This window comes from Amblyomma maculatum, chromosome 9 (assembly GCF_055883805.1).
Source record: "Amblyomma maculatum isolate TAMU_Amacu chromosome 9, ASM5588380v1, whole genome shotgun sequence".
NCBI lineage: Eukaryota > Metazoa > Arthropoda > Arachnida > Ixodida > Ixodidae > Amblyomma > Amblyomma maculatum.
The window spans coordinates 49,952,904-49,975,119 of NC_139352.1; the positions used below are offsets into that span (position 1 = coordinate 49,952,904).

At 47.1% G+C, this 22,216-nt stretch overlaps 1 protein-coding gene across 4 annotated transcripts in view; it reads left to right on the forward strand.

Annotated features, from left to right (window-relative positions):
* LOC146179028 (uncharacterized) overlaps positions 1-8,346 on the forward strand; it is a 42,658-nt gene extending 34,312 nt beyond the window's left edge. For all 4 annotated transcript variants that reach the window (XM_084578740.1, XM_084578739.1, XM_084578738.1 and 1 more), the window contains 3 exons: positions 3,494-3,651; positions 5,204-5,241; positions 8,013-8,346. In XM_084578740.1, the coding sequence (XP_084434866.1) occupies positions 3,494-3,651; positions 5,204-5,241; positions 8,013-8,126 (310 nt within the window). In that variant the 3' untranslated portion in view covers positions 8,127-8,346. The remainder of the gene's footprint in view (positions 1-3,493; positions 3,652-5,203; positions 5,242-8,012) is intronic.
* The last annotated feature ends 13,870 nt before the right edge of the window (positions 8,347-22,216 follow it).

Genomic DNA, 22,216 nt, shown 5'->3' on the forward strand with positions numbered 1-22,216 from the left:
TCCATGCCCAAGTGAGCGGCCGCTGGTCAGTTCTTTGGGCACACAAGGATAAAAAAAAAAAAATGAACGGAAGCTTATACGTGTAACTGTCCGACTTGCTGCTATCACTTATTTTTTAATCACCCAGTCGAAAAAAACTACAGACCTGTGTCGAAAATACGACAAAATATCTTATAGTTCTGTCGTAACCATCAGATTTTTCTGTAGTTCTGTAGTACTTTTCTGTAGTTGTGTAGTTTTTCTGTAGTATATTTCTGTTGTCTGTAGTTCTGTAGCACTTTTCTGTTGTAACTACAGAAATTTCTGATGTTACTACAGAATGTTCTGTTATCACAACAGGTTTCCCGTCAAAAACCGCCCAGAAATTCTGTCGTAACATCAGAGACTTTTCTGTAGTTTTTTTTTTTTTCGACTGGGTTGATAAGCTTCTACAGGAATTGTCTGGTGAAGTCGATAGCTGTTTAAATTTTAGGTTATCTTCGTTTACAACACTGCCTGGAAGGACATTCCACTCCGCTGTGGCAACCGGCAGACATGAGGTATTAAACATCCATAGAATCACGAACGCGACACACTTCGGCATGAAGCAAACGTCGCGATGATCATAAGGAGGGCAGAATCAGGCTCTCGTGCAATTCGCGAAAATTATAAACCTTGTGAAATAGACAAAGTCCTCATATCTTTCGACAGGCTCTAGGGTAGTCAAACCAATAGGGGATCTGATATTTGTAGCACTGAATCGGTAATCGTTTGTGGAGGTTATAATTCGAACAGTTCGATTTCCTCTAACGTTTGGATTAAGTATTATTGAGGGCTGTTCCAAATCAGGATGCATATTCATTTAGTGCGAATGAATATTTCACGTGCGATTAGCCTGACGGAGAAAATGTGAGCGATCGTCTGATGAATCCTAGTGATTCAGAAACGCTAGCATCAAGTTACGTGATGTACTTTGGCCATCTTAGATTGCCTATTTATTTCCTGAGGCATCTATAAGATTCAACTTGAGAATACGCGATCCTCTTTAGCGTGTATGAGTAGCGTAGGTTAGATCGCTTACAGGACAGGGACATAAATTTACATTTGTTTCATTCAACTTCATAAGTTCAATCTGTCTACAGCTAAGGCCTATCATTATTAATACAAATTTATTTATTTATACAATACTACAGGCCAAAAAAAGGTCCTGGAAGGAATTGGGCGCAATCGAATATCGTTATACACAACTATGTACAGTATATTTTTATGTGGTACAGGAATATGTGGTGGTAGGGAACATAATCACCTAAACAGACGGGTGGATTACGAAACTCCGGCAGGATCAAATCTCGTGGATAAAGCTCAGAAAAAGGAGCGGACAAGGAAATGAGCCTTGAGGGACTTCGGAGTATAACTTCAGTAACGGAAGAACGGTGGCTGTCAACGACGTCATTTTGCGAACGATTTAGTTAAAAAAAAACTGAATTCATGACAGTATCAGTGGGCCCAGTGAAAGGCAAGAAAGTTTAGCCATGAGGCGCTTGTAAATGATGTCTTGATGTAAATGGTAGCCTGCATACCATTCGCCAATCACAGAGTGCCATCCACATTCCGGGCATTTTTTAAGTCTGCGGTGACAGCAGCGTCGTCGTCTCACTTCAAACTTTGTTTTTCGTGCCTTCAAAACTCGCTAGGCACCGCTACTATATACCTTAATGCAATAAAGCAATCAATCTTTTAGTTTCGTTTAGAGCGCTAGGTCTAGTGTGTTCATTTGCGGGTAATAACGCGTTATATTCCTAGTACTTCATGCGTTCCACAGATGGTGCCACGTACTACTTGTGCGCCGCGTGCTGTTTCATCTCGCGCTGTGCAGCAAACATCGTCGTCGTCATCGTCGTACTCAGGCACGAGAGCACTATGCTATCGCCGCAGCCGATCACGCCTCGTGTAAAACTGCAACACATTCTCATTGCCGTCTTCATTAACTTTCATCTCAGGCGCTTCGTTTAGCCTACGTAAATGCGCTATACACATACGCCATCTTGCTAAGGACAGAGACCGCAGCCGTGCCAGGCAGGCTGTCATGACCATTGAACAACGAAAAGCCACACTATAGCCCGTTGTCGAAAAGCTTACCAAGCGCGGAAGCGAGCCAAGATCGAAGCGGTAGCAGTGAGCATGCGGATGCAGCCGGTGGCCAATTAACGCTCGTGAAACGTAGTTCAAGGATATAGTTTAACAGCTACAATTTTGTTTTCGCATATCGCATATCCCAGGCTTCCGTTGAATTCTGGGGGAAATGACAACGTGGGATGTACGGGTGCGAACAAATGTTTTCGAAACACGGAAATTACGGAAAACTTCCACGCTTCTTAGAGGCTACCGGTAGGTACCGGTGTGTGCACTGGGCCGGGGGTTACGTAAGGAAGAGACCGTTTGATTTCACGACCTAGTACTTAGACTTTGTTGTAACTTTTTGTAGGCACCTGTACATTGCTGCAAAAACTGATGGTGTGGCCAATAGGGTTTGACGTCCCAAAACGACTCAGGTTATGAGGTACGCCGCAGGGAGGGCTCCGGAAATTGCAACCACCCAGGTTTCTTTCAGCATCGCACACTGCACGGGCGCCGTGCGTTTCCATAGAAACGCTGCTGCCACAGCCGGGGTTCAAACCCACGTCTTCGGAATCAGTAGGCGAGCGTCATAACCGCTGAGTCAACGCAATAGAAAGCAGATACCAAAAACTGAATGGTTAGCTCGAGCTCTTTGCGCATCTAAGTGATATGCTTTTGAAGCTGAAATGAGTATTATCAATTTCTCATAATTGGTTTGGTTTGGTTTGTGGGGTTTAACGTCCCAAAGCGACTCAGGCTATGAGAGACGCCGTAGTGAAGGATTCCGGAAATTTCGACCACCTGGGGTTCTTTAATGTGCACTGACATCGCACAGCACACGGGCGCCTTGCTTTTCGCCTCCATCGAAAAGCGGCCGCGCCCTTGGGAACAGTAGTCGAGCGCCGTAACCACTGCGCCACCCTAGCGGGGCTTCTCATAATTGATCTAGATAGTAACTATAATTGAAATAAATTTCAGAAACACTCTGTAGAGCCCCACACGGCGGCAAAGAATATGTCTTAGGTTTCATTCTGCTGCGGCACAACGCATTTTTTTAGCCTTACATTTTGCTTTGAAGTTACATGAAACACCCTGTACAAATCTTGATTGTCCGCTGAAATTAATTTCTACGAACACAGCCCTCGTCCCGTTTCCTCACTTCGTGCGGGTCAGGACTTTGCGCTCTTCTTTCTTTCTTTTTTTTTCTCACCGGAACTAGTGTATCGCTTGACGATACGCTAGTTCCCCTGTAGTGTTTCGCGGGCTTCCATCTATTCCATACTGCCATCCGAAGGATGACAGTCCTTAGGTTGAGTGCCAGAGCAGCATCCAGAGCTGCGCCATTCTTTATTCTCCGGTGGCTTCTCTCGTGACCGTGTGTTCGCTTCTGCTACAGAATCGACGATGACGATCTGGATGCGCTCCTGGGTGAATCGTCATCCACTGCTGACTACGAGGAAGTGGACGCGGCGCCCAATCGTCGTTGGTGCACCAGAAACGACGTTCAGGAAACTGGCCCTCCTACCGTGGCTCCTCCGAAGAACGGAACGCAAGGTGAGGATCTCCAAACGTGGCTTTTCCTAGGTTCTCATTAGAGAGTTTTAGCTCTCCGCGATCCGCTACTGTGATCCGCCACCGCGCGTTCCACTGTGCATGCCCAGACCCCCCTTGACGCCGATAGATGGCGCCACATACTGGATGGCGGCACACAGACCTGCTGCGTCGGGACCAATCGGCTTGAGCGCCCCGACCACGCGCGGTAGAGAGTCACGGTAGCGGATCGTGGATCACGGTAAGCTAAATCTCTCTATTAATAGAGTTTTAGCTTACCGTTATCCGCGATCCGCTACTGGGATCCGCCACCGCGCGTTCCACTGCGCATGCCCAGACACCCCTTGCCACCGACAGATGGCGCCACATACTGGATGTCGGCACACAGACCTGCCGCGTCGGGACCAATCAGCTTGACCGCCCCGCCCACGCGCGGTAGAGAGTCACGGTAGCGGATTGCGGATAGCTAAATCTCTCTATTACTACCGCAGCGCGTAGTGGAGGTGCAAGGGGTAACGGGCGGCAACCTTTGCCGAATAAGTGAAACTCACCGTGGTCACTGTGATCCCGAGTGTGTGCCTGCGTCCGCTTATGACTCATGTAAGCGTGCTTGCGAAGGTAAAAGGAACAGTTTCTTATTTCTGGATACAGCGAAGTTCGGATTAAGCACAGAGTGCTCGTACTTGAGCGCGGTGTGTGGCCGAACAAAGAAATGAAGTTCGACAAGGTCAGTTGTTGGGCGAGTTGGTGACGATGTTCCATATCTACAGCGCGATAAACGGGACAAGAGAACACAATAACGACAAACACAGCGCTGACTGACAACTGATTTTTTTAAAGAAGGATAAAGTGGGCGGGCCTATCGACTGGCACCAACGGGGGGCCACATTTATTGTGGCGTAAATAAAGAACTACGTCAAAAAGAAATGCTAAAAAATGTGAAAAGGAAAACAAGACGCGGATCGCACCAAACGGCTCCGCCAGTACAATCACGGCGGCTTCATGTATAGCGGAACCCGTAGAACATGCCGGCTGCAGCTACGTAACCATGATCGCACCGTGTATCAGATGGGCCGTTAGCTTTCTTTACTGCTCCAGCCATTAGGTTGCCGCTTATTTATTATAGATTTTGATGCACAGAGCTGACGCCCATTATTCATTCCAGTTGTTTGAGACAAACACGAATACATTGCTGTTAATGTTTAAACGGGTTTCAGACGTCAGCATTTATTAACGGCGAATCGCTTTTGCTTGGTGCATTATGACCCTTGCCGCTGCCACTACTTCTTCTTAACCGCTGTAACAACGGCACATGCAGCGCGATTACGTCACGCCGTTACAACCCGTTTACCTTTTATTCGAGCGGCGTACCTGTGTGTAAAAAGTATAATGAAGCGCGTGCGTAATCAACTGTGCAGAGTAATGTGTACACTGTACCGAGTCTGTAGTAGTCCATGGTGACCATAACGATTCACAAAACGTGTGAAAAATGCACTGCTCTGACGGAGAAACACAGGGCATGACTCCTTTTTTGTTTTCTTCTTTCCTTTCGCAGCGACAGCCCAGGAGGAAGCGCTTCGGTACCTACTTACGGTATGTTCGAGTGTTTATTCCCAGGAATCTGTATAAACCAAACCAAACGAGAGGGAACGCCAGACTATCTTTCTCTCTCACTCTCTCTCTCTCTCACACACACACACTTAGAGGCAATAAGGAGCTACACGTGGAGTTGTGCCGCACATTTTCAACTATGAATACCGAATTTGTAAATGCGATCATTGTCTGTCTGAATGTGCGTGCTATCGCTTATTTCTCTGGGCGTATATAGAGCTTCACTCTTCAGTAATCTGCGCTGTTCGATGACTGGGAACTCGTTATAGTCGCAAGCAGCCTCTTGCAAGATAGTGGCAGTTGTAAGAATGTAACCTGAATGTTGCATGCCGCGGCTTTTTTTTTTATCTGGGTTCGATACAGTGACAAGCATTCCCGACGAAGCCGTACGCAGAGGCCGTGGACAGGTATACGCTAACCTGGGACAATCAAGATGGCGTGTACACTTTACGATTGTGTTCTTACCACATTCGTATACCGTGGCCGGCAGGCTCTTTGGAACCCGATCTTTATAGTGCCCACCGTCCTGTTCTGTCCACGTCACCGTTATTTTTCGTATTGCTGCAAACAGGTTGTGAAACGGAGTATTTAAAAATGCATTATATATTTTCCACTTAATATAAAGTTTTAGCTTACCGTGATCCGCGATCCGCTACCGTGATCCGCCACCGCGCGTTCCACTGCGCATTCCCAGACCCCCCTTTGACGCCGACAGATGGCGCCATATACTGGATGTCGGCGCACAGACCTGCCGCGTCGGGACCAATCAGCTTGACCGCCCCGCCCACGCGCGGTAGAGCCACGGTGGCGGATCGCGGATCATGGTAAGCTAAATCTCTAATATCTGGCTACATTTCCGTGGCGTATAGCCGCGGATTTAAAGCGTCCTTGGAATGCGATCAGGCCTCAGCCACCAATGAGCAAGTGCGTGCGGCGAGTGGCGGTGGCCATTGTGGACGTGGCTGCCGATTCGATTCCACGGTATAAAGAGGTCCACCTTTAAAGGGACGCCAAAGGCAGTTCCAGTTTCTTTTTTTTTTTTCGCTATGAGTCAGTTGTGCACCCCTTTCTGGCGATGTTTATGTGTGTTCTAAAGCAGAAGAGGCGTTAATTGCTAGCGGAAATTATATTTAAAGATGGAACACGTAGCCTTCCCGTCCCTCGATGTCGAGATCAACGTCACGAGTTCCGCTATTGCTGTAAATCACTTCGTGTCACCCATTCGCTGTTAGAAACGAGTTGATATGTGGAAGAAAATCTAGGGTCTGAGTTCATGACGGCTGATAAATTAAGTCCCCTCAAATTCGTCCTCATACTAGACTGCAAAATTTCCATGTGAGGCTGACTGATATCGAAAGGGCGTTCGCAGCACTGTTATGAAGTATCGATTTTTGTCAGATGGGAGCGTCACGCTTAGCCAGGAAAGCGCTTGTCCTGTCTACCTCGTTTCTTTTGTGTCGTGTTTTTTGCGAAAAAAAAACAGAATGCTTAGGCACCAACTAGCCTGCAAAAGCGTACTCGCAGCAAATTGGATGAGCTGGAAAACCGCAGCAGCTGCAATGAAATTCTGATATTTGCTCTGAAGCATGAAGATAGCAAAGATAATGCGTCCTTCTCGAAACATGTCACTAAAATCATATTCATGAACACTTTCGGGCTAGAGGCGTGATCACTCGAGCGCATTCGTCGTATTGGGGGAAAGAGCACGTATATGCATATCTGCAGGGGACAAAAGTTTCCAGGACGCATCATCAGGAATCGAAGCCAATAGCTCTATTTTTAGCCGGTGTCTGGAGGAAGCCGGACTCTCATGTTGTGACATCAGCTAGTGAAGTCAAGAGATCGCCAATGAATGGGCCGCTTGTACACCAAATTTCCTTTTCTCGTGCCCTGGATACTTTTGTCCCCAGTAGTATGGTCATGTACGTGCGAGCTGATGTACTGCAAATGAACGCTATAACATCTCTCGTATGAGTTCTTTGAAAGGGATGCCATACTGCTTAACAGTTTGAAGCTGGAAATCAATACCGCATTTTTTCTGAGGATTTTTCGACAGCTGTTCGAGAAAGGAAAGAGAGAGAGAGAGTAAACTTTAATTGGTTAACGAAATTGCGTGGGTGGTTTCCTCAGTCCAGGATACCATTGGCTTGGGCTGCCTCCCGGGGCCCTGGTGAGCATGCTGCGCTGCTCAGAGAGACCCGTGTGGGCCAGCTCTGCCTCCCACTCCGCTTGGCTGAGTGCTCGAGCTTTATATTTCTCTAATTGCTCTTTGCAGTTCCATATCATGTGAAGGATGTCCGAGACTTCACCGCATGCAGTGCATGTGTTATTTTTGATTTTTTCGGGCCAGATTTTGTGGTACTTTGCTAGGTTTCGGAATGTCCTAGCCTGTATGTTCCTCCAGGGTACTGCCTCCCGTCTGCTGAGGTCTTTGTGTGGTTCTGCGCATCGATTTCTTTCGAATTTAAAATAGTATTGTATTGGGGAAAAAATTGTGGCAGTCACTGAAGGTTAGTCACGCACACGAGGAAAAGGGGACCCTTCGGTTCGATAAACTGAAAAAAAAAAGACTATTATTAGTAGGCCTGGAACCACGAGAGAAGTAGAACTCTTCTTAAACGTACGCATGCAGATCATAGATCTTTACGTTGAAGATATTTATATGTTGAGCCATAATTCTTCATGTATTTGTGTTGCGCAGTGTGCACCAACCTGTTCACTAAACGTCCACCGCTCGTTCATATGTCTTGCAGAGCAACGAGATCCCTGTGTTCGCGAGGATGATCCTTCAGCAGCTTGCAGCGAGCCACCTGCCCAACAACCGAGTCAGTCTTCGTCACGCCAGCACCCAGACCGAAGAATTCTAGCTACTCGATCTCATTTTCTGCAATCAATGAGCTCACCAGTATCAGTGATTTAGCCGATCCGTCGATCGACTGGTGGCCTCCTGCACATTTCCGTTTTCGATCAATCAGTTTGTGATCGTGATAGAAAAGTCAACATTGAATTTTCTTTCTAATAAACATTCCATTCACTACGGGGATCATGGTAACTTGATCTCATGTTCCATTAAAATTACCTGAATAATCCTGGATCTTTTCTTTTTCATTTAGCACTGATAATTCTTGCCGTTTGAGTGCCTGCAGCTTCTCATCGTTGCTCAGAATGAATGTTTTGGCTGTCTGATACGGGATGGTGACAATAGATATTCGTGGTTCCCTCCCGTCTTGCTGATTCTTACGAAGCCTAGCGTCACATGTGAGCGTAATACTGAGACATTACATAGGCGCCATATTTCAAATTTTGCTGCTCTAACTCGCCAAGAGGTTCAGAACTTCGCGACAATTGTGGCAGCGAAACTTTTGAGGGCTTCTCGCACTAGTGTGTCCCCGTGAACTTACACTGCGCCTTACACGGCACCTCCTTTCTGCAATACTGACTCCGAAAACTTCCTGCAAGAGATCCCTGATCTTTAAGCTCGAATTTTGCAAAGCCATGTCACGAGACAAATTTGTAACAGGGAATTCAGACTGCTGCTGACATATGCGGCGGCCGTTCCTGGCTCAGTAGTGATGGCGTCCGCTTTTGCTTTCAACTGGAGGGAGAAGGTAGAGGCAGGCTTCGTCCATTACTGGACGTGTTCAGGCTGTTGCCGGTGATGAATTTCTACTAGCTCTAAAAGATTGACTAGAAAAACTTGTTTTAAAGCGGGAACTTGACTTTTTCCATTTTAATTTGTTAGAAGAAAACTACCTCAGGAGACTACAAACACATACCCAACGCCAGCTCGGTTACACCAGTGGTACCCTACACTATACTCTCCGCAGTGCTGGAGACGATGGTGTGGGCATGCCAATTCGATCGACCCCATTCCTAACCCATCAGAAGAGCAGTGGGAGGCTATTCTGCTCACCGATTATCCTGACCGTCAGCATTGGCTGGTGGGGAGTGCCAACGCGGCAGCAATATCCAGTTGACTACCGGACAGGGCGGCCCACCCACATGGTCTACGAGACTGTAATAAAGATGTTTTCAATCAATCAATGTCCTCTCGAACAATTAACAAAGACAAAAAGGGTGAGGGAGCCCGGACCAGCAAAAGCTTTAAACGGACTTTTTTAAACTGCAATAATAATAATATTAATAATAGTAATCAAAATTAAAAAAGAAAAAGGTCCGAGTCCCAAGGTGGTCCACGCTGGCCTAAACAAGAAGAAAAAACCTCCAGAAGGTAGCATTCAGACTTGCCAACAAACAAAAACAGAAAACAACCATAAACGCAAAGAGCAGCAGCGAAACAACGGATATACAAAAAATGACAAAGAACTTGCAACGAGAAAGACCGACGTACATAACACAAGAACATTGGAAAAAGAGACTCGAATAAAATAGTAAGCGGGATAGTCCACCCAAAAGAAATTAAATAGAAATAAAATGAGGTGGAAAATATATCTTGGCAGTCTCCTACGGCATTGTTATGGTAGGTCCACAAAAATACGCACAAAAAATATTCCAGGTGCACTTTGGACCACCAAAGTACGAAAAGGCGTAAGCGTCTGTGGCGAGTGGTCAGAAGCCTTCCATTGGGGCACATTTTTCTCTTTTCTTTATATTGGAGGTGTTTTGTTCGTTTCGCTGAAATGTTCCATGCGCAATATATTTATAATGAGCACAGTGTTAAAAGCGTTAGATATGGTTTTGTTTTCTAACATAAATGATAATTCCCTATAGCCTCACCAACCTTTCCAATTTAAGTATCGCCATTTCTTTCTTTTTTCCATGTATTGTGCAAAGTCGTTTTGCGCTTGACTGCGCAATCATATAAGCATTAATGCGTCTTTGAAAGCCGCATTTTTATCGTGACATTTGAAACCGTTTCCTGTATCTCTGAAACTTTAACCGTGTTCAGGAAGTGCGATAATCTTGCCCCACAGTATACTGGATGGTAAACGATAGATAGTCAAGCAGAGACGTATGTACCTCGCCAAGCATTTCCGGGTAGTAAAATAATTTCTGCGATTTCCACGGGGTCCAAGTATGGCAGAGGTGGCCCCGTGGAAAATAAAACGGCATATATACATCACATCCTGATGACGCCCTTACCCTTATGTAACACGTGTCATGATGAACTTAAGAGGGCATCGGTTGTTGTGGCTGTAGGAAGAAGGAAAAGAAAATGCACGGGCCTGCTACTGGCTCTGTAGCTGGGCCACCTCCGCTGCCTCGTGCAGATAGAAGAGAATATAGAGAAGAAAGAAAAGCAAGGGGGAAAGAAAGACGCGCGCCGCAACAACAGCCGTCGTCCACCACCAGCGGTGGCGTGTGCAATGACGGCCTACAACAGATAAAAATTCGGTGCCAGGCCAGCCCCCGCCGCAAGCAGCGGTGACCCACCTGCACCAGCCCCATCAGGGCAGAGCACCCCCACCAGGACTAAGAGGGCATCGGACCCCCGTTTGCGCTCAGAATAATGGGCGAGTGAAAAATTCCGGACTTCGAAACAATGTGGCTATCTGGGAAGAACTTGCTCTGCCGGCTTGAATTTGATTTGCTCACGATAAACAATGACATCGAGCAAGGCTCAGAACCAATAGGGCAAGAGGTAAGCGGTCGCTTAATTACGTCGTTTATGCATTCTGACTTGTCTGACAGTGAAAATAAATATTAGTATTCTCTGATGAGACAATAATCGTTCTACAGACTGTACAGTCAAAACACCCCCAGTTATCTTCATGGCCGACCACATAACTTTATTAAAATGTGTCAGTGGAGGCTCGTGGATGTCGAAGAGTACATCCGTGCCGACATAAATGAGGTGGCTGTCGAAGGCAAACTTTCCGTTCACTCAAACAGGGCCGATGACACATACGCACCCAGTTGATTCCAACACACCATCGTGTATCGTGTTGATTCCCTTTAAGCGTTTCTGCGCTGTCAGTTGTCTTTCCTTTCACTTCCTGAAAGCTACCTGGACGGGCTACACAAGACGCAGCGAGCCATTGCACATAATTAGACGAAATATTTAACAAGCGCAGTACTGCTGTGATCAACTATGCAGAACATCCCGCGGACCCAGTTTGTGTGTGCGAGCGCGCGCGCGTGTGTGTGTGCGTGCTGTTGTAAGCCCTTCCGGATTTTAATAAAATGGTCAGTTAGCAAACGAGTTCAGTTTTGGCCTCTTGTTAACTTTCGGCAAATAGGCCAATTTGCAGATGTGTTTTGCTGTGTTGTGGGTGTTGCTAGGTTATTATTTTTTTCTGTTTCCTCGTGTATTTTTTTTTTTTCAAACAATTTTTTGAATAGTAGCTTTTTTTGTCTGCATGTTCCACAAATTGAAAGAATTTGAATTCGAAGTATAAAAAATATATTCTAAGTACTAAGTATATCTTTTTGCATGTTTCAAAACACAGTTCGTAACAAGATATTCTGAATGGTGCTGCACCATTTAAGGCATCACGCACACGTATGACACAGCTGTGCATGCGCTTTTGCATCGCAATTACACGGAGCTAAATTATTGGAAAATGGATTGCTGGAACAAGGCTATGAGCAGGACATGATGAACCTCGCAGCAGAATAGGTAACAACGCATAGGAGAGGTACACGCGCGCGCACGCACACACGCACGCACGCACGCACCTTTCACTGTTCTTCGAGTGATCTAAAAAGTCTTCCTCTTCGATAAAAGAACAGAAGGCGTGCTAACACAATAATCACCAGCCAAAGATAACGTCCAGGCTTCCAAAAATCTATCTCGTCAATTTGTCCGTATTCCTCCTCAAAACTACTATATGTTGTTACCTATTCTGCTGCGTGGTTCATCATGTCGTCTGATCAACTAGCTCGACTTTCTGATTTATTAGCTGGAGCAGGAATTTTTAAAATTGAACTTGGACTGGAAGACTGAACTCTGCTAGCCTTCGGTCTGCGAAACGGCTATTATGCGTACTTTGTAAACAAGTAGCGATTAGTTCTATATTTTTCTTGGCAGTGGGCACAGTCAATGTTACTAGGTTCCTTGAGGCGTACTTATGCTCCGTCGAAACGAGTTCAAAAATAACGAATTAAAGAAATTAGAGCACTGCAGAATCTGCATTGGAGTTATGCGAAAGCACAGATGCTGCTGTTGGTTGCTTCTGATTCGCTTAATTCACTTCTTGTTTGCCCATTTTAGTCTTTGGTGCTTTCAAATTGCACGCCAATACCTTCCTATGCCATTTTTTCGGCTATACTTCCGGTTGCGTGACGTCACATCCTTGTTGTTTTATCCACTACTGCACCCCTTTCTCTCTTTCCGCTTTCACTTCCAACTTCCTTCCTGCCCTTTCGCGCGGTTCAGGTGCCCACAGAACAAGTGTGGCAGATACTGCGCCTTTCCTTTCCTGTGAACCGGCTATTTTAATTAATTAGCTAATTAACTGATTGGCCTAATTATTTTTTCGGCAACAACGTAATGTCACTCTCCATCGATTGACACCACTCATTAAAGGGGCGATGACAGGGTCGTTCGACGTATTGCCATTTTATACTTCTGTGAATAATGTACAGGTGTATGATTCTACTCGCAAAGTTTTAGTGCCTAGCGCGCGGCGCAGATTAGAAAAAGAAACGCCATAGAAATCGGAAGCTCCTCCCATCGAGAGCGACCGCCATTTTGAAATGCTCGTGTGACATGGCCAAGGTCTATGTACATGACATGGCATTACACGGTGGAGCGTCGTCTGCAAGGCAGGCTTCAATATCAAAGGACATTTTTTTTTTCTTCTTCTTGTGAAGATTGACACGGGGGTCGTCTCTCGTGTAGAAGTGCTTGATGAAGATATTACTGCACGAAAGCGATATAGAGTACGGCATATTTTCTTCAGCATAAGGCACGCTCACAGTTAGTGGGCTGCACTGATCATTCGCATTACACCGGCGACGACGCCAGCGCGGCCAACGGTCGCTTATCTCCGTGGTGTCAGGCTATCGTGACTCGTGAGGTTTTCGGTCCCGCGACGCCACCGAGAAAGAGATTGGTAAAGAGCGGACACTCCCATAGGGCCCAGCAGCCCATTTGACTGTAGTGCACCAAGCGGCCGGCGGCAACTACTTCCGGTCTTGCTGAAAGGCGCGCGATTTGAATGCTAGCCATGCGCTGCGCCCTTCCCTGCCCTTTCGGCGCATTATTTTGGTTTTACACGGTCTGCTAGTGTTTCTATTTATTTCTAGCATGCATAACAACAGGAAAAATAGATTCCCAGTTCTCTAAACTGGCCATCAACGCAGCTGCGCTACAGCCTTTGCAAAACAGTATTGCAGAAAAGACGCCAAGTGCTTTGTGAAATGAATTTATTTTGCTGCATATAAAACACAAGAGATTCAACAGATGTAGACGGATGCATTGACAATACTTGACACACATTAGGCGATGTGCACAATACAGAAAAATAAAAATACACAAGGTGAGAAACAGCACTTAGGTAGAGACAAAAAATAGCATAACTGATTTCCGAATTATTGCAAATGATATGTAACAAAACAGGCATTATACATAAACTACGCAGTCTCAGCAGTGGCTACCTTCGCAATGGTAACTTTTACTGTACGGGACAGACAGGAGTACTGACGCTTGAGGGAAGGCCACACCATTCACTCGTCGCATCTGCCGTGCTTCGGCTGCAGTCCGTGGGTCCATGCAGTGCTGTTGGAAAAGGAATGAACATTATGCAGAAGGTTGCAATGAAATGTAAGGCCACTGCACCGCGCACACATCTGTGCATGGGGGTGGGTACTGAAAACTTGGTGAGCAGCAGTTATGGTCCAGAACAGAAAAGCTGCGATTCGTAAAATTGATACAAAAGCTACTCTTGCAACGTAGAGGTCAGGAAATGCAGGCTAACCTAACCTATCTGAAAATGCATTTCTACAGAGCGTAAAATAACAGCCACTAATCTAACAATATTCCTCAAGAGCACTGAACAGCTGAAGCAATGAAGCTTGCCTCATAAAGCATTTTTCACTTTAACGTTGTCCCGTTAAATGTAACGCGACAACACACAAAACTAGCCGTTCGCAAAACCGCGGCCGGCGAGCACGCCATGTTGGCTTGCCTTTCATACCCGACTTTGTGAAGCGCAGACCACCGCGCTGAGCTAAACTGCCCGAAATGCCTCGCAGTTTTACAAGAATGAAACATTTTTAACCTTGCGGTTGCCCTGTTAAACGCGACACCAGGCAAAACTAGCCGTTCGCAAGACCTCACGCCATGTCACGTCATCGCGGCCGGCGAGCCATATTGGCGAGCGCCTTGTCATGCCTGTTGGCTGCCCTTCACGTGCGACTTTGTGAAGCGCAGACCGCCGTACTGAGCTAAAGTGCCTGAAATTATGCGTAGTTCAACAAGAAAGTCAAGAATGAAACGTTTCTCACTTTACCGTTGCTCTGCTAAGCGCGACACTTAGCAAAACTATAGCCGTTCGGCAAACTGCGTCAGCATGGCCGCATCGGCCGGCGAACACGCCATTTTGGCGCAACGGCGTGCCTTGGCGCCTTCACATGCCACTTTGTCACGCGTGACGAGCTAAACGGTTCGAAATGAAGCTGCTTCCCGGGAACACAACATATTACACCTCGCCGTCGTTGGGAACCGCCAGAGTTACGGCGTAACGAACTGCGCCTGAACAACCGGCGCGCCTGTTCACGAGCTGCGAAACTTATTGGCACCGGCCGGCATGGTCAGCGTAAGCTGCTTGAAATGCAGCGTAGTTAAGCAAAAAACGTTGCTCACCTTGCCGTCGTTTCCAACCGCTGTCGTTCCGCGCAGCAGCCCACGAGAGGTCTGTGCCGCACAAGCGCGGCGAGGCACGAGCACACAACCGCTCCCTTCGGCAACTTCTTGTCGTCTGCTCCGGCGAGCTACCGCTGCAGCTAGTGCCGTCGCACGCGCGTCCGCGCATGCGCACGTTGGTGCCGCCATCCATCAGTCGGCGGCAGCGCAAAAAGTCGCGCGTCATTTCCTGGGGCCAGTTTTCGCCGAGTGACCGCTCTTTACCAATCTCTTTCTCTACGACTGAGCTGCGGACTGTCGTCCGATCAGTTTTGGTCGGATCGGAGGCCGAGCGAGAACTTGACACCCGATACTCGAGTGAACGGCTTGAACAGCTGCGCTTGTCTGTAGCAGCTTAAACGAGTTAGAAAACGGAAAACAAGAAGCTACACTTTATATGATCCCTCTTAATATCAGCAATGACCTTGGCCAGAAATGTAAGTCGGTGCCGAACTGCCGGCTCGTTCAGCGACGAGTAGGCCTAGCTCAAGCACGCGCGTTCGGGTCAAGAGTTTCGGCGATTAGGAAGCGCGTATTCAAAAGCTTTAGCGGTCGCATGAGATCGTCGAGTGTAGTTCTGGCAGTAGCGACCCCAAATCGACGACTGCTTACACCACAAAGCGAGTGCACTTTGAGCGGGAAGCGTCGATATAATTGTGATCGACCCTGTCTAGAGAGCGCCGCCGGCAGCTGTCGGCGCCGCATGTGTGTACACCCGGCGAAGGCAGGGGACGTAGCATCCACGGCGCTTCTTGCAGCGCAGTTGTAGTTCGTGAACAAATAAAGGTGCAACTGATGCGGAAAGAAGTGAATAGTTTTGGTATTGCTAGCTCGGCTTGCATTTTATGCCCTGCGAACAAACAGCATACGTCCAGTCATTGCAAAAGCTATGTAAACAAACACGCTGGGGACGCAGTCGTAATCGGCGCATTCCTGCAGGAGTTTAGGGCTCACACACTAAATACTAAATGGTGTATGCTTACGTTGAAGCACTCAGTATTCCCCTGATGGGCATGAGGCAGGTGGGTCACCGCCGCTTGCGGCGGGAGCTGGCCTGCCGCAGAATTTTTATCTGTTGTAGGCCGTCATTGCACCCGCCACCGTTTCGGTGGTGGACGACGGCTGTTGTTGCGGTGCGCGTCTTTTTTCCCTCTTTGTCTTTCTTCTCTATTTTCTCTTGTCTGCACGAGGCAGTGGAGGTGGCTCAGCTACAGAGCCAGTAGCAGGCCCGTGCATTTTCTTTTCCTTCTCCCTACAGCCACAACAACAACACTCACTAGTCATATTCTGGAGAAGCACTAGAAAAACGGAAGGTGATGCTCGTGGGTCCGTCGCAATCGCGCACGCGGCTGCGGGTGAGAGGCGAGACGGCGACTGGGAAGCTCTTGTTCGATGCGGGCATGCAGTGGAGAGCAACCGAATCGCGTTGGGTTTGCGATGACGGGACTGAAGCGGTGACGGCGGCACATTCGTTCGTGCTCTGGCCGTGGCCAGACGGAACATAGTTTTGCAAAAATGTTTTACCAGCTGAAAATAATTGTCTGGCTAACACGCGCATATAACACTAGCAAGTCACTAGGTAGCGATTCGTTCAAAAGTTTTGACTGCTCCTCTAATGTCGCAAGGTAGGCTCTCGCATCAAGGTATGCCTGTTTGAGATTTACGCTTAGTTTCTGGACCCAAAAACGACGGCAATAGCTCAACAATCAGGAACATAACGATATCCCCTCCCCACTTTCGCGGCACATGTACACGGCCGAAAGAAACATTGGACAAGTGCCTTTTTATATGCGAGAGCGCTTGTTGCTAAAAGAAGCTATCTCATATAACCTAAGAATAATACGCTTCTGATTGCATGCCTAAATTACACAGCATGAGCCTGTCGATTTCGGCCTTTTCGGCAATCTCAGGACAAAGCCCAAAACAAGCCCGAGGATCTATAAAGGTCGCATATTTTAGTGAAGGCTACTCAAAGAGAAGAGAATATGTGAATAAAATATTTTTGCTGAAGAAAAAAAAAAACTCGGAGACCACCATCCACGACGTTCATGCTAGAGTGCAGCCGGCACCGCGAATAGCAGACGACATGGAGACGTCACTGTTGATGTTGTGACGTCAGCGGCCAATGGTTGCCAGACCAGAAAGCTTATTCTGATATTAATAAAAATTAATTTTAAAACTATCTACTGCACGGAATGAGCTCAAATTTCTAGGATTTATAATTTAACCTGTGAGGAGTGAAATGCAATAATCAGTTTATGCTCAAATGTTAGCTGTCATTATCCCTTTAACCTCTACCACTTCTCAAGTACACACAACTGCTGCGGACACGGCCTGCAGACACGGTCTGCGGACACGGCCTGCGGACAGAAATCTGTGAACATAGCGAAGTAATGCTTTCGCATTAAAGCAAATGCTGCTTGGCAGCGCAGACGATATCCGCATTCGGTTCGCTCAGCCGCCGCCGCCGACCGTGGCCTCCCGGGTGGCACCGCGAGCGATGAATGCCGGCGGCCGCCGCCAGGAGCGCTGCAAACTGGGTGTGGGTAAAATCCCTTGATAATTTGAAAGTAGCGACACTCCTCCGCGCCGCGCTTTCCTCCTCGATTCTCCTCGCGCGGCGGCGGCGAGCGCTGCGCACGACACGCTTTTTCTCCTTGACGCCCGCCGGCCGGCCGCAGCGAGTGAAGCGCGAGCTTTTGGGCCAGGTCTGCGCTCCATGAGTGCACAAAATTTTTGAAAAATTGCGAGAAAAGCATTGAGAATGCCGAAAGTAAAGTTCATGAATTGATTGGTTTCTTTTTAGAACTGTTTGAATGGGGAATACTGATAAACAAAGCTTTCAGACGAGTTCTGTGCTACAGACACTTTTTAAGTCTCATGATAAGGTTTTACTTTGTGCACTTAATCTAGTACTGCCTCTGACTTTGTGTTTTTTTTAGAACGTGAAATCTGTCACCGCGGTAAAACTTCGGAAAACTATCCAGGCTGGTGCTTTGAACTTCAAGATCAGAGAAGGTCAAAGCAGGACTTAGTCTATTTCGCTACTGTCAAGCTATCTCTCTAAGCATAATATATGCCACGTGATCAACCATGATATTGGATTATTGGTTAATTGTACATGTATTTCGATCAATTACTGGGCCAAATTAATTGATATTTAGTAAATTGCAATTAAAACCTAAATTTTAGCTTCAACATCGAACCGTATACCGTAGGAAAGCTTAGGCCAAGTGTAATGGAACTGTGCTAGTTAGCGATCCGCGATAATCTGCGTTAATTAGTTAATTTTGTATAAAACCAAATTTTGAGCTGTTCCTTGCTGCTTCGAGGTAAGGAACAGGTTTGCCACGGCAGTCTTGATATGATGCTGATGGAGGAATTAAATAATTTTATGCGTACGCGGCCCCTCACTGACTTCGCGTGTGGTTAAAAGACAGCAGGGTACACTGGGAGAAGTGGTGGGCCCTATTGCCGACACACTGAAGTTCTGGGGCAAGCATGCTGTGGTCTCATGCGCTATGTAAAAGAGCTTGATTTCATTGAACGCAACAATCAAATAAAAAAATTACAAGGTGAACACAGGTCTTCAACGTGCTGAAATGAGAAAGCATATAACGGCCAATTCATTAACTATCGCTATCCTATCTATCACTATATCTACTAATGCCAGAGACCTATCGTAACTGTCACTATCCGCAACGAATACTATCACCTCACTATCCGGGCCTATAACTATCATTTACTATTATTATCCGTAACAGTCACCATCATTACCTATCGCTATTCACAACCATCACTATTTAATCTGATGCCGTCCCATGACCCATTGATATACTTCAATTTTCATTGACTTACGTTGTCAGTCATATCTCTATTATCTCATAATATCTGACGAGATAACTCTACATTGACTTTTAATTCTTATACTTTCTTGTTTTTTCATAAATGGAGGTGGGAAAAGAGCAAGCTACACATATAACTGACTACTATCAGCGCGAGGTTCATGTCTCTGTCGAGGAGGCTTCCTTTACTTCAGGACAGGTCGGTGAGAGAAAATTGATGGAACTGCGTTTGGCCTGTTTTTTTTTTTCGAGTTCGTGTAATATTGGCGGCTCAAACTGGTCTTCAGTGAAATGTAACTAGAACATAGAGCGATGAGTTAATCACTCAGGCTATGTGAAAAAAAATCTTCTTGCATACAATTGAAATGAGTAATATGTTACAGTGTTAAGAATTGTTGCTCTCAAAATGTTCCCCCATTTTTACATCATAACTATAATCATTATTGATTGTTTAAGTTTCGTAAATACAGAAAATTGATGCAATGATTCCGGCTGATTTGACATCAATGGGATAACTTTTCTCGCAATAAATGAATACACGGAATCGCGGTTTTAGAGCTCCAGCTTTCAAAGCGAAGGTAACCTGCCAACGCCTAGTAGTCATGGTCAAAGTGAAGCGTGTGTGATCATATGAACACCTCCTGCACATTAGCCGTATCCCTGATAAAACGAACGCATATTTTTTAACCCACGCGTGTGTCGAAGCATGGCAAGACACATTCAAGAATTGAAAAAAAAATTCCGTACGACCTAACTAGTGCAGATTACCCGCAATACCTCGGGTTTACTTGCCAAAGAGTTTTTCAGGGCCAGCATTCATTGCTCCAGAGTAACTGACGCACACTACAAGTACAAGCTGGAAAGGCAAGCTCATCTACAAGCCCGAATTTTGATTTTTAGTGAAGGAGGCCGGGGATCCTAGCATAATCGCGACAAATTTCGAGAGACTGTAATTTTCAAGTTATCTCTGACAGCAAAAAGCAGATTATAGCGCCCTGTTTCTGACTGTACAGAAGTCGAAGCGTGTTAATGATGGAGCCTTGGAGCCTCGCAGAATATTCAGCATGCTGCAGAGGACGACCTTATTTTTATACAATGAACATGCTGCCGCCGCAAAAATATTGTGGAGTAAGCAGGAATAAAAAACGCAGCGTCAGGTGACGCGTTATTACGGGGAGTGAGAAAGGCACCCGACGTCGCAAACAACTCTATTCTTTCTAGGAATAAACGTCTTTCGACTAATCTTGTGAATCCATTGACTCGTGCGCAAGCCGTCACGCTTGCCTTGAGATATAATGAATACCGCATAACCATCTTCAGGCCGCTTGTTGCAGTTGTACGCGCAACGGAACGGCATAGAGCTTGCGCGCTGCAATGAAAGCACAGCGCGCAATATTCGCTCGCCGAGACTAGGAGAAAAATGGCGCGAAGGAAAAAGAAAACACAAGGAAAACGCCGGGCGCGCGTCGGTTTCCAAGGGCAACGGCAGGGAGACCAATCGTCGCTCAGGAAACCGGGCGGATAGCCGGCCTTCAGCGAAGGGGCGCGCAAGGGGCGAGGAGGAGGCAAATCGGGCGGAGAGCCGGCCTTCAGCGAAGGGGCGCGCAAGGGGCGAGGAGGTAGCGCGGCGGCGGCAAAGTTCAATCGTTGGCGTAACTTTCAAAGTACCAAGGGGCTTTAGGTGTGGGTGGGTATGGTGGGTACCCAGTTACTTTCGGAAATGCGGTCTTAACGCGATAGCATTAAAGAGCTCGTGTCGCAGAAAAGCCGGTGTCGTCGGCGTCGGCCGTGAGCGATAAATCCCGGCATGCACTTCATAAATGAAAAGCAACTTCCAAGATGGGCTTGGTGGGAATCGAACCAGGGTATCCAGAGTGTGAGATGGAGACGCTACCACTCAGCCACGAGTTCGATGCTTGAAAGCGGTACAAAAGCGCTTCTAGTGAATGCGGTGTTGCCTTAGAAGCGTGCCGTAGAACGTTATACTGCGGTGTATATCGGTAATTGTGAGCATGTTACTTACAAAGTCGCAGTTACACGAGCAGCGAAGTACGTTTCCGCTACATTTCTTCTGCGCTCTGCGCACATGCAGAGCCATCTTGCGGCAAACGCAGAAGAACCCCTCCTCGCAATGTGCGGCGCTGCCTCGACACGTGGCGCGCCACTCGCCCCTGACGTTTCGCCGTGCACCCTCACGGGTTGTAGAATCAAGCGTCTTTCCTTTCTTTAGATCACTATCTTCGCTCACCCGCTTCTCCCCTTCGGGCCGCGCGGGTACCGGTGCGAGGATGCCCCAATACCCTTGCGTTTAATGTTTTCTCGCTCTCTCCCCTTACAACATCCAGCGTGCGTCACTCGAACAGTGGTGTTTAGGCGACGCGGCTCCTCTTACCGCTCACAGCGCGATTGCTAGGTGCAGCGTCTGATGCCGGACGCCTCTGACGTGATCGCTGCGTCGTAGCGCTTCTGCTGGGAAAGCGTCCCCTGCGATGTGTGCCGAGCTGCTTCCGAGGAATCATGCTTCTGCGTGGTGCTCCCAAAGAGGACGATCCCATCAAGGCGTTAGCCCCATGATCGCGTCCGCGTTCATGGCGCGTCGCTGCCCGGCTTTCTCCCTCCGAGACACCGAGTGCACTTAGAAGTGTTGAGTATGAAAACTATGTCTTTGTGTGACTCAAGAGCATACCGAGCGAATGAGTGGGCGGTGCGAACGAGGTGCAACAACGCTATCGCGTTCCACTCTTGAAGGCGAAGCTTAAGCGTCCTCCAAATTTTGTGCCTAAAATCAGAGGTACAGTCGACATTAGAAACAAATCAGAGAGCCGTTGAACGATTAGCACTAGGTGCCCACGGCAAAACCACAAATGAGGCGGTACAGGCAGATATGGGCTGGGTATCTTTCGAAGTACGGGAAGCTCAGAGTAAAATATTATATGAGGAACGCCTGAGGAAATTGGACAGTAACAGATGAGCAGCTAAAGTATTCAAATATTTATGCTTAAAAAGCGTTGACTCACAATGGAGGAAACAAAATAGGAAACTAACTAGTAAGTATGCTAGTCACAAGGACGGAGAAATAAAGAGCATTAAGCAACAGGTGAAAAACACAAAAGGTGGCAGGAGTACCTGGAAAAGGAAAACCTATATCCGGATACGATGATCGGCTTCAGGCGCAGACTCAGCACACAAGACGCCATGCTACAACTCAAACAAGAAATAATCGACAACAAGACACAAGACAGCAAAGTAATTCTGGGACTTGATTTACAAAGCGCATTCGACAAAGTCAAACACTCAGCCATAT